General features: G+C 33.1%; 2 protein-coding genes across 3 annotated transcripts; both read left to right on the plus strand.

The window, feature by feature from the left end:
- The first annotated feature begins 9,131 nt into the window (after positions 1-9,131).
- On the plus strand, positions 9,132-11,329 carry LOC131611240 (uncharacterized). Of its 2 annotated transcripts, XM_058883325.1 has the most exons (5): positions 9,132-9,485; positions 9,613-9,713; positions 9,897-9,983; positions 10,502-10,635; positions 11,108-11,329. In XM_058883325.1, exons 1-5 carry the CDS (start codon positions 9,328-9,330, stop codon positions 11,111-11,113), a joined length of 486 nt encoding a protein of 161 aa, XP_058739308.1. In that variant the 5' UTR covers positions 9,132-9,327; the 3' UTR covers positions 11,114-11,329. The 2 variants fall into 2 exon arrangements, with proteins under 2 accessions (XP_058739308.1, XP_058739309.1); XM_058883326.1 differs by lacking the exon at positions 9,613-9,713.
- Positions 11,330-11,413: 84 nt separating this feature from the next.
- LOC131611239 (uncharacterized) lies at positions 11,414-13,205 on the plus strand. Its single transcript, XM_058883324.1, has 4 exons — positions 11,414-11,552; positions 11,657-12,002; positions 12,103-12,228; positions 13,041-13,205. The coding sequence occupies exons 1-4, from the start codon at positions 11,488-11,490 to the stop codon at positions 13,110-13,112; spliced, it is 609 nt and encodes a 202-aa protein (XP_058739307.1). The 5' UTR covers positions 11,414-11,487; the 3' UTR covers positions 13,113-13,205.
- Positions 13,206-14,686: the final 1,481 nt, after the last annotated feature.

Below are 14,686 nucleotides of genomic sequence, written 5' to 3' on the forward strand. Positions count from 1 at the left end.
AAAGAAGAAAATTATTGCCTTTTTCTCTAATACTAGCGACTTAGAAGATGAATGTGACTTGGATACAGATGAAGGAATATCTAATGCTATTGTGTTACTTCGAAGACAATTTAACAAAGTGATGAAGAAGATGGCCTGAAAGTCAATATCAAATGTCAAGAATAAGTCACTCGATATCAACAGAAATCACAATTTTGGGAGAAGGCCCAGAATTGAAGAAAACACTGACCGAGGAAAGGGAATCTAATTTCATGGATGTGAAGGGTTTGGACATATAAGAGCTTAATGTCCCACTTATCTCAAGAAGCAAAAGAAGGGCCTATCTACATCATGGTCAGAAGATGATTTTGAAAGTGACCCTGAAGAGGAATCTACCAAATTGGTTACTGCCTTGACTGGAATTTATAATTCTGATGAAGATTCAGACTATGAAGATCTCACTTTTGAGGAACTTGTTGCGTCATATAAGGAGTTGTGCCTAAGAAGTGAAGAAGTATGTCAAATGGGAGAAGATCAAAAGAAAATAGTTGCTCAACTACAGACTGAAAAAATGGAGCATTTGTCATATCATCTCTGATCTGAAGGATGAAGTTGTATTGCTCAATTCAAAACTTAATATGACTAAATCTGTAAGAATGCTTAATGGTAGTTCTGATCTGCTGGATGAGATTCTTTGAACTGGAAAGAATGCTGGAAATGTTAAAGATCTTGGTTATGATAATCAATTTGCGATGAGCAAAGGAGAAAGGCCTGAAGTGAAGTTCTTCCATCCAAAGAAACAGGAACAAAAGATGTCAAATAACATGTCCCAACATCATCAAATACATTAGAATTAGTACTCACGAAGCGAAACTCAAAGATGGAGATGTCATTATTGTGGAAGGTTTGGTAACATAAAAACCTACTGTTACATATTATATGGCTATCCCAAACCTGTTCCACAACCCAAAAGAGAACAAATTTTTGTTTAAGCAAAGAAAATGTGGATTCCCCTAAATGGGACTTCTGGACTCATAGCTCACACATCTCTCAGAGCTTCTTCTAAAGAAAATTGGTATTTTGATTGTGGTTGTTCTAGACACATGATTGGTGTCAAGAAACTTTTTGTGGATATTAAATCACATTCCACTAGCTATGTCACTTTTGGAGATGGATCAAAAGGTGAAATAAAGGGTGTTGGAAAGCTGAACTATACAGGACTACCTAGTCTTGATGATATGTTGTTTGTTAAAGGGTTGACTGCTAATTTGATAAGTATTAGTCAACTATGCGACCAAGGTATCAAAGTTAACCTTACTAAATCTGAATTCCAGGTAACAAATGAGAACAATGAAGTTATCATGAAGGGAACCAGATCAAAAGATAACTGTTATTTGTGGACTCCTCAAGAAACAGATTGCTTCTCCACATGCTTGATGTTAAAAGAAGATGAAGTCAAGCTATGACATCAAAAGCTTGGTCATTTAATCCTGAAAGGTATGAAGAAAGTTCTATCAAAGGAAGCAGTCATACGTATTCCCAAACTGAAAATTGATGACAGGAAGAGTACCTTTGAAGGATGTTTCTTCTTGGGAAATAATTTGATTTCATGGTTCAGCAAGAGAATTGTGTATCCCTATCTACTGCTGAAGCTGAGTACATAGCAGCAGGTAGCCGTTGTTCTCAATTAATATGGATGAAACAAATGTTGACTGAATGTAATGTCACATAAGATGTCATGACATTATTATGTGACAACTTGAGTGCTATTAATATTTCCAAAAATCCTATTCAGTACAATAGGACTAAACACATTGACATCAGACATCATTTTATTAGAGATCTTGTTGAAGACAAAGTCATAATACTTGAGCATGTTAGCACTGAAAATCATATTGCTGATATATTTACTAAAGGCTTGGATGTAGTACAGTTTGAAAAATTAAGAGGGAAACTTGGTATTTGTGTTTATAAGGATTTATAGCAATTACTGATATATATATGTGGGCCAAGAAAATTTTAAAATTTTATTACGTGTGCCTAAGCCCATTACTCCAAAGTTTACCTTTTTGGACTAAAACACGCTACCTATCTCAAAATCATTATACAAACATTTCATTTTCCTTCTCTCTCATAAACTTGTGGTCGCTTTCTCTCACTTGTGTCTTCTCAAACTATCGGCTTCAAGTAAGATCAAAGATGTCTCAACATTCATCATCCGAGCCCATGCATGCTTCATTTGAAAACCTTGGTTCATCTTCGTCAAATACTAGGGTTGATGAATCATTCCAAATGATTAACTTGTCTGATCTTATGCTGAATGTAGCCCCACAATCCACGATACTAGTATCACCTGTCCCTGCCCCTACTCAAAAGAAATCAAGATCATCGACTCAAAATAATGTCAGGACATCTGGTAAGTCATCTTTTTTAGATTCTACAATGCTGAGTAAAAATAAGTCTTGAAATTATCTGGTACAGAGGCAGATACAACATGTTAACACTGATGTTTCAACATCAGAACATGATACCAAGACATATGATATAAAATATGATCCTAATACATGATAATAGCGTTCATATGAAACTTTTACACATAGATAAATCACAGAGTGACAGCCAACACAAATCATAGTTTGAGATTGATATCTTAACTCAAACAACAATGTCAGGACAAATGTCTTAACATCATCTGCTGAAAGATTGCATACTTACCAACCAGAAACATATGCAGAAAACAAATGCAGAATGGTAAAAAAACACAGAGGAATTGTTAACCCAGTTCAGTGCAAATAACACCTAATTTGGGAATGATTGACCATATAACATCTTCGACTAAGAAAACTCATATCTTGTCAGTTTGCTCTCATGATTGACCATATGCTTTCCAGTTTTTTCCTAGTAGAGGGAATGATCATATCTTGTCGTATCTTGTATATATTGACCGCACTCAGCATGACGATGTAAAATGGAGGCCATACATTGCTCACTGGGACAAAGTTCCATTCTCCATTTCCTTATACTCTAGATGGTTGGCATGTGGGACAAGCATCGTGTGCAGGTATCTGCCCAAACGGTGCATGCGACAATTTGGGTACGTGCAGATCATTTCTAGGTCACCCTTCAAGGTTTCTTCTATCTGTATTGTACGCAAAAACTTGGATGACGTTCTAGAGGATTTTTAGAATCATCTAGTATCAATGGAGTATCGGACTCATGAGGCCGCATCTTAGTGGAGCTATGTTGAGGGATACATGACATGGTTCTATAAAGTGTCACACCCTTACATGACATAGGAGGCTCCAGGATGTCCATTTAGATCTGCTCGTGAGGAGCTCCTAGAATCAGCATGCATTGGACGACCATGTCGTTGATGTGTTGTCGCGCATTCAGAACATTAAGCGGCTTACACGCCAGGGCATCGAGTCCGGAGTGTTTGCGAGAGGTGGAGATGAAGTGTCGCCCTAGCACAATCCATTCTTTTTGAGGCACGAAGTGCCGTGACTTACCGTAGGCAGAGAAGGAACCGGGGTGTTAGGATTATGAATACTCAGTAGAGTATTTTGATTGTATTTTGTTTAATTTTAATCGACTTTGAGAACAATTTTTGTACTAATATATTGCGTTTCTATAATATTTGGTTTTATTAAAGCTTTACATGATTCTAAAATATTCGTTTTTATCAATCATTAAAACAAATAACGATATTTTTAATCAAATTGAAATTAGTTTGGATTGAAAACACTACAATACTTGAAAACTGATTCTGGAAAAATTACACAGGCAAAAATTCGGAGATGCATCTCCGAACCAATTTCCTTAAAAAACGTGGGGGTTGTTTGATTTTTTAAGGACAAAAGGTGACTTCAGAGAGGCATCTCTGAATTTTTCCTAGAGGTGAATTCGGAGATGCATCTCCTAACTAAAATTTGGCAAAAAAAATAGTATTTGGTGCGTTCAGAGATGCATCTCCGAATTTACCCAGGGGCATTTTTCGGATTTCAAAGGTGTGACCGATATAGCAAGGGTGAGATGAGAAATTGCCATCTAATTAGCATTACATGTTGTTTACAGGCTTGCTTAAGGCCCAATAAAATAAATTCAACTATGTGGCCCAATATAGCTAAAGCACTTAATTTATTGGTGAACACGTGTACCTTCAATATAGAAATCACAATAGCACACCACAATTTTCATCTCCATTATTGAGATATATCTAACAACTATTTGTTATTCAAGCAGGATCACCTAAGACGATTTTAATCGCCATCCATATATAAGCATGATTATGTGTGCCCTAAATATTCTTATCATTCGCATTTGTATAGTTTCATATTTCTCAAAAATTGACTTGAACGTTAGAGTATTAACTTTACAAATACCCCTGTCGTTGATTATTAGAGACCTCAACCACCACATCAGAAGTCTTTCCATAATGGTCATCTTATATATCTCACATATTTTCTATTGTAGTACGAAATGCATGCATGTTTCTCACTTTAATATCTTCCATTTTATATTTATAGTAAATTTGAATAGATTAATACATGACAAATATATATTAGTAAAAATACTAATATTTTTTTATTAATATAATTTTAAAATAAGTGTGAAGGGGTCAATTGAATCAATAATTTTGAGGTAGAATGAATAATAAATTTTAGGGTTAATAGTCATTTACCCCCTTCCATATAGGCGAGATTTGATTTACCCCCTTAAAAAAAATTGTGATTCCCCCCTTGAGAAACCCAGATTCCAAATTGCCCCCTCATGCTGACTTGGCCATGGAATCTTCATACTTGGCCTGCCAAGTGGCTTTTCAATTTTTTTTTAAATCCACGTATTTTTATATATATTATATTTTTTTTTTTACGTTTTTTAAAATTTTTATTTTAATAATTTTTATAAATTATTTTTATAGAGTATTTATTAGTTTATATGAATTGTAAAAATTAATATATGGGCCTAAGCCCTTACTTGTTGCATTAGAAGCCCATTTGTGGGAGTCTATTTTTAATTCAAATGTATGCGTGTGTTTGCTTTATAAAGACTCACTTTGTCTTTGTAAAAATCGATGTGGGACTCAGCAGCACTAACAAAAAAAACAACAACACCATCCACTTCATATATTTATACTGCTAATTTCTACGGAACAACAACACCAGCCACTTCATGCACCCATCTTGTTTTATTAAATATCATTTCTCTATTTGTTTTGCACCAGTTTTGTTTTCACAACTTGCAAGAAATATCCATGAACTAGTGCAGAAGCCACAAAATTAAAATCAATTCTCAACTGTTCACACATTTCTTTGACCAGCAAACACAGTTTATCACTTGCTCTACGACGAAATTATTCTCATATTTGATCATGCTAGCATGTCAGGCCGATTACAACTGTAACAAATATTAATTAAATACATAAATATTGTGTCCCTAAAATTCCTTGTTCTACTCAGACCCAGAGGGACGAAGCCTTTAAAGAGATAATCATACATATCAGTTGACCCATACCATATAGCAAAACTACCATTAAATTTATCTAATAAATATATTACAGCTACAACAATATAAATGGGCAATATAGAGCAATATAAAGCACCTAGAACAAACTTGTGTCCTACAAAATTTACACCCCCTTCTAAGATATATCACTGCTAGCAGTATAGCTAAAGCAATTCCCACAAATAATGGATGATTTTATTGCAGCATTTACTCTGCAAAAAAAAGACCATGAAAATATGGCTAAGTTCACCTTCATTGAATTTGACTATGGATGTTTCTTTATTTTGTTGCGGTTTTCCTCAGCAATTGATTGAAACTCTTTCTCACTAGCCGCAATCAGGCGTTTGACAATGTCATATGTGGTAAACCTTATCTACATTGGATGCTTTTTGGCTTCAATGCTCAATCTTTACGTGTTTTAGAGATGGGTGCAAGCCTGATAAGTGACAAAATGTAGTTATTTTGTGTTATAAATAGTGGCACTTATCGATACTTTTTGTTAATACCGTTTGAATAATTCTCCGTCTTGTATATAAATACGTATACTTTATGAATAGTTGTATTTTCATATACTTTTATAATTTTTGATAGTTTTCTATTCATTTTTCAGGTATTGCTGCATATTTGGAGCATGAGCAATAAAGTGTCGAAGACACGGCTTCAACGAATAAGGCTCAAAACAAAAGAATAATAAATCACCAATTTGGTTGATATTTTGTCATTGTTAGATAGGAAATTGAATAAGCTTTCCAACGCTTCGAACCGGGCGCAAATCGGAGTTACGGTTCTCAAGTTATAGCCAAAACACTAATGCTGATTTTTTCAAGAAAGCAATCAGCGCGCGGCGCGCCCTCCTGCGCGCGACACGAGCTACACCAGATCCAAAATTGCATAAATAGGGGAAAACACATTTTTTAGGTGATGGTTTTACGGTATTTGTTCCCAAAGTCATCACCTTCATTTTTTGTACATTAGAGCTTAGAAAACAACATTTATGGCTTGCTCATGGATGATCCGGAGTTGGGAGCTTAGTGGATCGTGTTTGACACCGCGAGAAATTGAGTTTTCTTCTCTTCCTCTTCTCTTTGTAACCATTTATGTTGGAGTTTTGTTGTAAGTATGCTTTATTTAAATGTATATATATTGCTCATGGTGTTGTTTAATGCTTTCATTATAAATCTTCATTAGTGATTGCTTTCTCTATGTGGGTTTGGATTGTTGCAGAGATGGATGATTCGAATCCGGGTTTAGGAAGAACATTTATTGGGTTTTAACTCTAGATATAGATTAGAACTTAGTATTCACTTTAGTGTCGGTTCTTAATGCTTCCGTGTTGCTCGTGTTGTGCTGAGAGATCGTCGACGCGAGTAATACGGTCGTTGTCTCACTTTGCGTTAGACATAACCTCCGTGTGAGCGATACGTGATGATGTTGATTAGTAGTTTAGGTTGATTTCAAATGAGTAGTAAGTTTAAGTATTTAACGGGTATATGAGTTTTAAATCTCGAGAGTCTCTATTGTCCGACTAATGAAATTCTTTTGTGTTCATAAGTTAAATTTTCGCATTTACCGTCTAAACCCATTTTAACCCAAACTCTTAACTAAGAATCCGTCGAACGCCAATTCAGTAGCACTAATCTCTGTGGACACGATAATTTCCCGGATAAATACTTCCAAAACATTTTGTTGCTTGCCGCTATACCGTTTCAACAAAGCCTTCTGAAGTTTCCACAACTAAATTGGATAAGCATGTATTATTGTTTGGACCAAAAAGTACATGAAATTATAGTAAAGAAAATGATGGGTCTGAGTATGAATCTTAGTTCATATATTTAATAACATGATTACTACTACTACTACCTGTAAACAATGAAACACAAGAGTCCAAAAAACGCACAGAGAAGAAGGAAGTGGGCACAGCACAACACAATGGCATTGTGCAAGTCCCATCATAGCATAGGATAAAGCATAGTATGATAGAGTTTCCAATTATGAAGAAGAAACAGAAGCACAAAAGTTTTCTCTCTTTTTTGTTTTTAACTTTCAATATCTTTTTCAAAAGCTGCATGTTGATTTGGAGAGGTGGTGAGAGGCTATTGGCTTAAAGGTACCTCGCTAAATCCAAAACCTTATCTTCATTTCTGCACCAAAGCTTGTTTTCAGATACCATACTTCTATGGCTGGTGTTGTTGTTTTTTGTTAGTGCTGCGCCTGCTGAGTCCCACATCGATTTTTACAAAGACAAAGTGAGTCTTTATAAAGCAAACTCACACATACATTTGAATTAAAAATAGACTCCCATAAATGGGCTTCTAATGCAACAAGTAAGGGCTTAGGCCCATATATTAATTTTTACAATTCATAAAAACTAATAAATACTCTATAAAAATAATTTATAAAAATTATTAAAATAACAATTTTAAAAAACATAAAAAACATAATATATAAAAAAATGACGTGGATTTAAAAAAAATAAAAATACCACTTGGCAGAAGTATGAAGATTCCATGGTCAAGTCAGCACGAGGGGGATGCAAATTTTTTTTTAAGGGAGGAAATCAAATCTCGCCTATAAGACAGGGGTAAATGGCTATTAACCTTAAATTTTAATAAGTTGACTATTTTTTATTATTGACTGATTAAATAAAAATAATTTTAATTTAATGCATGCTTTTTTTAAGGATATAAACAAATATCATTGTTTGTATTTGAATATTTTAAAATTATCAAAATTAAGACAAAAAGTATGAAAGATTAAGAAAATTATAAAAAATTACAACATCACACACGTAGACACACATCATAGTTTTTCATTATATATATATATATATATATATATATATATATATATATATATATATATATATATATATATATATATATATATATATAAAAGTTTCTTAATTCATCTTCTACACGTTTAAATCTATCAAAATATAGTATTAAAAATAATTTTCTAGTAAACCCCACTAGTACAAAAAGATTAATATAATTTTAAAATTTACACCCAATATACTAAAAAAGGGTGTAAATGAAAAATGTGGTGGCAATTTTGTAAATAAAGTGTCATTTTAAACATTATCAGGTGACAATATACACCTTATTTTTTAAAATCGAGTGTAATTAAAAATATTACTATAATCAAATCACAATTACTCCCGTTAAATTAAAAAACGGGTGTAAATTTATATAAACTAAAAAAATTTATTTAATTTTATAACTCAAAATATATAATGACATATTAATAAATAATTTAAACATTACAAATAAATTAATGAGCTTAAATTTCTTAGGGTTTAATGGTGGTGCACTGACAGTGTAAAAAAGTTTTACACTGTCATCCAATGAGAATATATCATTCTGCCATGTCATCTCAGTAATTTAAAAATAACAGTATGACTTGGTAGGATACATGGTCGTGATTGGTTGACAGTGTAAAACTTTTTTACACTGTCAGTGCATGATCCCTTTTCTCAATTTCTTAAGTGAATAGAATAATTTAAACATTATTAACAAATTAATAAATATTAACTGACTGAATAAAATAATTTAATTTTGTAGGATTGAACAAAACTCTTATCAAAATTGAATGTTTAATCTAATTTCATAGCAGTGAAATACACTCAAGCTTTTCTAAACCCAATTTTCAACAAAACTCTTCTAAACATAAATTTTATATTACATCAGGTTTATTCTTCTCAAATCTTCCATTCTCCTTCTCAAACACTAAAACCCTAACCTTCTCCGAAACAAAGTCTTCCCAAATATTCCCTTAATCGAAATCCCAAATCTTCCCTTAAAAGGAAAACCCTGAAGCAAAAACTTCCCTTGAATTCTCAACGGCATGGCAAAGAAGGAGAAGTCGAAAGCCAATCAACAGGGTACGAACAAGCGAAAATCTCGAGGGTGCTTCCCCGCCATCACTCATGTAAAATTCCGAAGAAGAAAAGTTCCTCGCTTTCTGCTTCACAGCCAAGATGAACGGAGGTGCATCTGGTTTCAGTGCGTTAATCTTCTTCCCTTACTTCAATTTCCGATTTTCACTTCTCTTTTTCACTCTTAATTTTACAAATTTTTAGTTTGTTTTTCGATTTGCATTCAAATGCTTGTTTATGATTGTGTGTCACAGCAAATGCTCCTGTTACAAGGGCTTTCATCATCGCTTCAGCGCTTTTCTCAATCTTCTTTGGGATCCAAGGTCGTTTCAACACTTTGGGCTTGTCGTATCAGGTGCCGATTTGAGTTTTTTCGATTTATTTTCATGTAATTAGGTTTAGGTTAATTGTATTGGGTTAATCTTATGTGAAATTTCAATTGGCATGGATTTGGTTAATCCAAATCACAAATCACAAATCACAAATCACTTCACACCTTTCACTTCAATCTTAACTTGAAAACTGAAACTAATTCCAGATTCGGAGGATCAAGCCGCAAAAATTTCTGCAGAAGAGCAAATGCAGATGACGAACATCCACACTTTGGAAAGCGACATCAATTCAGGTTAAATCTCAGATTCGCGTCGAATTGTCGTGCTTATTTCATGGATCCAAACACTGTTTATAGTCTATGGAGTGAAACAATCAAAGTTTGCTGAATATATTGTATGAACGATATAGTATTCGTAGATTTGATATCGCATACATCAAAATTCATCGCTATCATATGCAGCGGTTTAGTTTTCCTTCAAATTCGCACTGTATTTCAATATCTTTTTCATCTATCTAAACAATGTCTGTTATCCAAGATCTGAACAATCGAAATTGCTAGAGTATTGATAGATTTGGAATCTCATACATCTAAATTTCTTATTATCATATGCAGAGCTGTTCAGTTTAAGTTCAAATTCGCGTTGAGTTTTAACTTTTAACGTCATTTTTGTTGATCCAAACACGGCTTAGAGTCTTAGAAGTGAAACAAACAAAGTTTTGTAACTATATGGAATTAGAATCTCAGAATGTAATTTTCTGTAGATTTGTGATCTCTTACATTTTTAACATTCTCGTGATTATTATAAGCAGTGAAATCTGAAATTGCGCAAGTGGTTGGAGATACGGAGAAGATGAATAAGTCTAAGGTTGAGATATGCTCGACGATACTGGAAAACCAGAAAAAGCTTGCTGCCTTGGAGTCTGATTCATCCAGACTTACGCAGGTAAATAGGATTGTGTCCATTGATAGATCTTGTTAAAGTTATTTCCATTTGCAATGTGAAACTGAAAGGATGATGAATCTAACTTTTTATGATTGAACTTGGTTTTTGTTTTTTCTGTTGTAAATTGTAATCAATGGTCCTTTCTAGTAGAATGCATGGTATATTTGGTTTCATCAGTTATTGTTTTGGCATTTAGGAAAATATAAACAGTTTATATCAAATGCATGGTAATGAATTGATGAAATAGAAAAGGAAAAAAATAGCTAGGAGAGAAAAAATTGATGCCTTGTTATGCATTCCTGATGTTATTTTGCGAATTTCTATTTTTCTTCTTACTTTGCGAAAGTTCATTATGAACTTAATTTTTTTAAACCAATGTCGATTAACGTTGCAGGAATATTTTATAGCATGTTAGATTATATGGCTAGATTCATTGTCTAAATCCTTTTATAACTTCTGATTTTAACTATAGGTTTAATTCTATCAGCTTCAAAGGGAAAAAAAGGATGGATAGTAGGAAAAACCTGCAATTCTGCTATACACTTCTGATGCTGGAGAAAGTTGGGAAAGGATACCACTTAGTGCCGAGCTTTTGGGTGATATGGTATACGCGCATCAAACTTGCTTTCAGATTCATAAATCTAAACATAAATCACGTATATTGGTCTGATATAGATATTGGAAGAGTTTTTGTTTTCTGTAAAATTTTTTCTTTGTATGCGGTTTTAGAGAATCTACATTCTGATTTTGGGATTTCTTGTATGCATTTTTGCTGATTATGATTGGTTCTATACATAAATGATTGTGAAAATTGAAATGATCTGAAGAGTGGTGCAGTGTTACCTTAAATAGATGAAAATGAGGTCTGACACTCTTCTTGACTATGCCGTGTTGCAATTGTTTCCGAAGCGTTCAAGGTATGTATATGATTCGTTGGATTTTCGGATTATGTTTCATTGTTTTTCTGCTAGTTAGTGTTTAAGATCATGTTTTGTTGTTTCTCTTTATATTAAATTGGCAGATGTGAGTTGCTTGTTTCGAGTGATGGAATCACGGAAAAATTAGCATCAAGATTAGTAAAACCATACTTGAACAATTTAAAGGTTGCAGAAGAGCAGTTTGCACTGTCTGTGCAGTCAATTAGATTAGATATTGATAGAGCAGTTTCTGCATATCACATGTCACTGATGTATTTCATATTTGACCCCGTCTATTATTGTTATCAGTCTCAACTAGCTGCTGCTAGGTTAAGACATGGATCTCAGGCTATATTTACTAGAAACCGGTTCAGAATAAGACGAGATCGTATTTTGGAAGATGCCTATAATCAAATGAGTCAGTTGTCAGAAGATGATCTCCGAGGACTGGTGACATTCTTTCCTAAGGCCTATCGTTATATTTATTAACCATTCTCTACTTTATGGTCTTCAATGGAACTTGTAAATCACCCTTTTAATATATCTTCAGATTCGTGTGACTTTTGTCAATGAGTTTGGAGTTGAAGAAGCTGGAATAGATGGAGGTGGAATATTCAAAGATTTCATGGAGAACATCACACGGGCTTCCTTTGATGTGCAGTATGGATTATTTAAGGTCATACAAATATTTGAAGATGTGTGCATTACTTTGAAAGACGAATAATAAAGAGAGTGCACCATTCATGTGCATTTGACCTACCTAATAGTATAAGCGTTAAGTTCATAGTGTGTTATTATTAGATAATAATAGGGAATCCTGTTCTATTTTATTCTACAACAATTGCTGGTATAAATAGGGAGATTGAAAAGGAATATTCTAGGAGAATATTTTAGAAATAGGAGTATTATTATAATAAAAAGGACTAAATACAATATCAAATAAAGAAACTATACAGTTACTCCAACACCCCTCTAAAGTTGGTTCATAGATATTTATCATGCCCAACTTGCCTACAAAAATGTTCAAATGTAGGTCTAGCCAAACTTTTGGGATGTATGTAGTTTGTTGACTTTAAGTTACAAATGGTAGACATATGAGACCGACATCTAATTTCTCTTTTATAGTGACGGTCTATCTCAATGGGTCTGGTCATGTCATGTTGAATAGGATTATGAGCTATGCTAATGGTTGCCTTATTGGCCGAGTATAATCAGTGGAAGTTCAATCTTTACTTTCAGTTCTTTTAAAACTCTGTGGATCCACATTCCTTCACAAATACGTTGCTTGCTACTAAACCTTTTCGGGTGCTCAATGTTCTTAAAAATTGCCTGCTATTGGGAAACTGGTCTCGACATCAGTATCTCCAAATATCAATATCGTTACTCATCATTTTTATACATGTTATTACTTTCTTTTACCTAGAGATTTAGTTTGAAAACTGTGTTCTTTCAACTTTGATCTTCATCTGATACATCACATTGCTCCAGTGGCTTAACAACTGCCGTGGGTCAGAAAAATTAGGCTGTTTCTGGAAGAAATACTACAAAAGAGGTTTGTGAAAAGTGAACGTGCTTTAGTTCCACAATGGTTGAGAAGTAATGGAAGTGTTACTAGTTCAGCCCACCATTTTGCATCTTCATCTAATCACACTGGTAATTTCTATGCCTGATTATTTTTTTTATCGTTTTATATATTCATCAATTCAGAATATTATGCATTTTTCTGATAGTAGAATTAGCATCTTATAATTATTACTTTTTTTGTTCTTTCCTTTTCTTTTTTCCTTTTCTTATTTGTTTAAGAAATGTAGAATTTTGGATTTTGTTTTTAGTTTATATAAACTAAGTTATCTCTATGAGAAAGAGGAAACGATAATAAATTAATGGGTTTAACATTGTTGTGTAGATACTCATACTGTAGCTCACTCAAGGAATATGTCTTCTAAGACAACTAGTGATTTTGATAGTCCTCGTTCTGTGTTTCTTGAACGGGCATTTTCGTCATATTCTCGGAGGGGCACTATCAACGGCTCGGTATGGTTACTATTGATACATGTGGCTCTGGTAATAATTTCTTGTGTCTTGTTTTTTTGGATACAGAAAACAATTGCTTCTCCAAGACGTGGTATTTTGGCCATGGATGAATCCAATGCTACATGTGGAAAGCGGTTGGATTCAATTGGACTAGAGAACACCGAAGCTAACCGTCAAGCATGGCGTAAAATTATATATGAAGAAAGTGTTATGATTTAGTTAAAATATAATTTTTATGTGTATGATTTTATAATATTTGAAATATTATGACTGTACATGATTTTGTATACTTTTTGGTTAATATTAAAAATAATTTGACTTAGTTAAAATATGATTTTTATGTGTATGATTTTATAGTATTTACAATATTATGACTGAAAATAAAATATAACTAAGTGGTGTCTATGAAATAGGGTGTAAATAGATATAATTGTTCATTTATAAATGGCGTATTTACACCCGATTTTTACTTAAATAGGGGGTAATTAAGAACATATTTACACCCGATTTTTATTAGAATAGGGTGTAATTAAAACATAATTAAGCCCAATTACATCCGATTTTTATTAGAATAGGGTGTAATTAAAACATAATTAAGCCCAATTACACCCGATTTTTATTAAAATAGGGTGTAATTAAAATGTAATTAAGCCCAATTAGACCCGATTTTTATTAAAACAGGGTGTAATTAAAACGTAATTACGCTCAATTACACCCGATTTTTATTAAAACAGAGTGTAATTAAAAACGTAATTACGCCCAATTACACCCGATTTTTATTAAAACAGGGTGTAATTAAAAACGTAATTACGCCCAATTACACCCGATTTTTATTAAAACAGGGTGTAATTAAAAACGTAATTACGACCAATTACACCCGATTTTTGTTAAAAATAACGGGTGTAAATTCGTTAGACATTTCTCACCCTGTGGATATACACCCGATTTTTATTAAAAATAATGGGTGTAAATTTAATAAAAAACGGGTGTAATTTAACATTTTTGTACTAGTGCCCCTTGCATTTTAGGGAATAAATAAAAAAAATCATACGAATATAACCATAATATATATATATATATATATATTATGGTTATATTCG

Source organism: Vicia villosa, linkage group LG6, assembly GCF_029867415.1.
Source record: "Vicia villosa cultivar HV-30 ecotype Madison, WI linkage group LG6, Vvil1.0, whole genome shotgun sequence".
Lineage (NCBI taxonomy): Eukaryota > Viridiplantae > Streptophyta > Magnoliopsida > Fabales > Fabaceae > Vicia > Vicia villosa.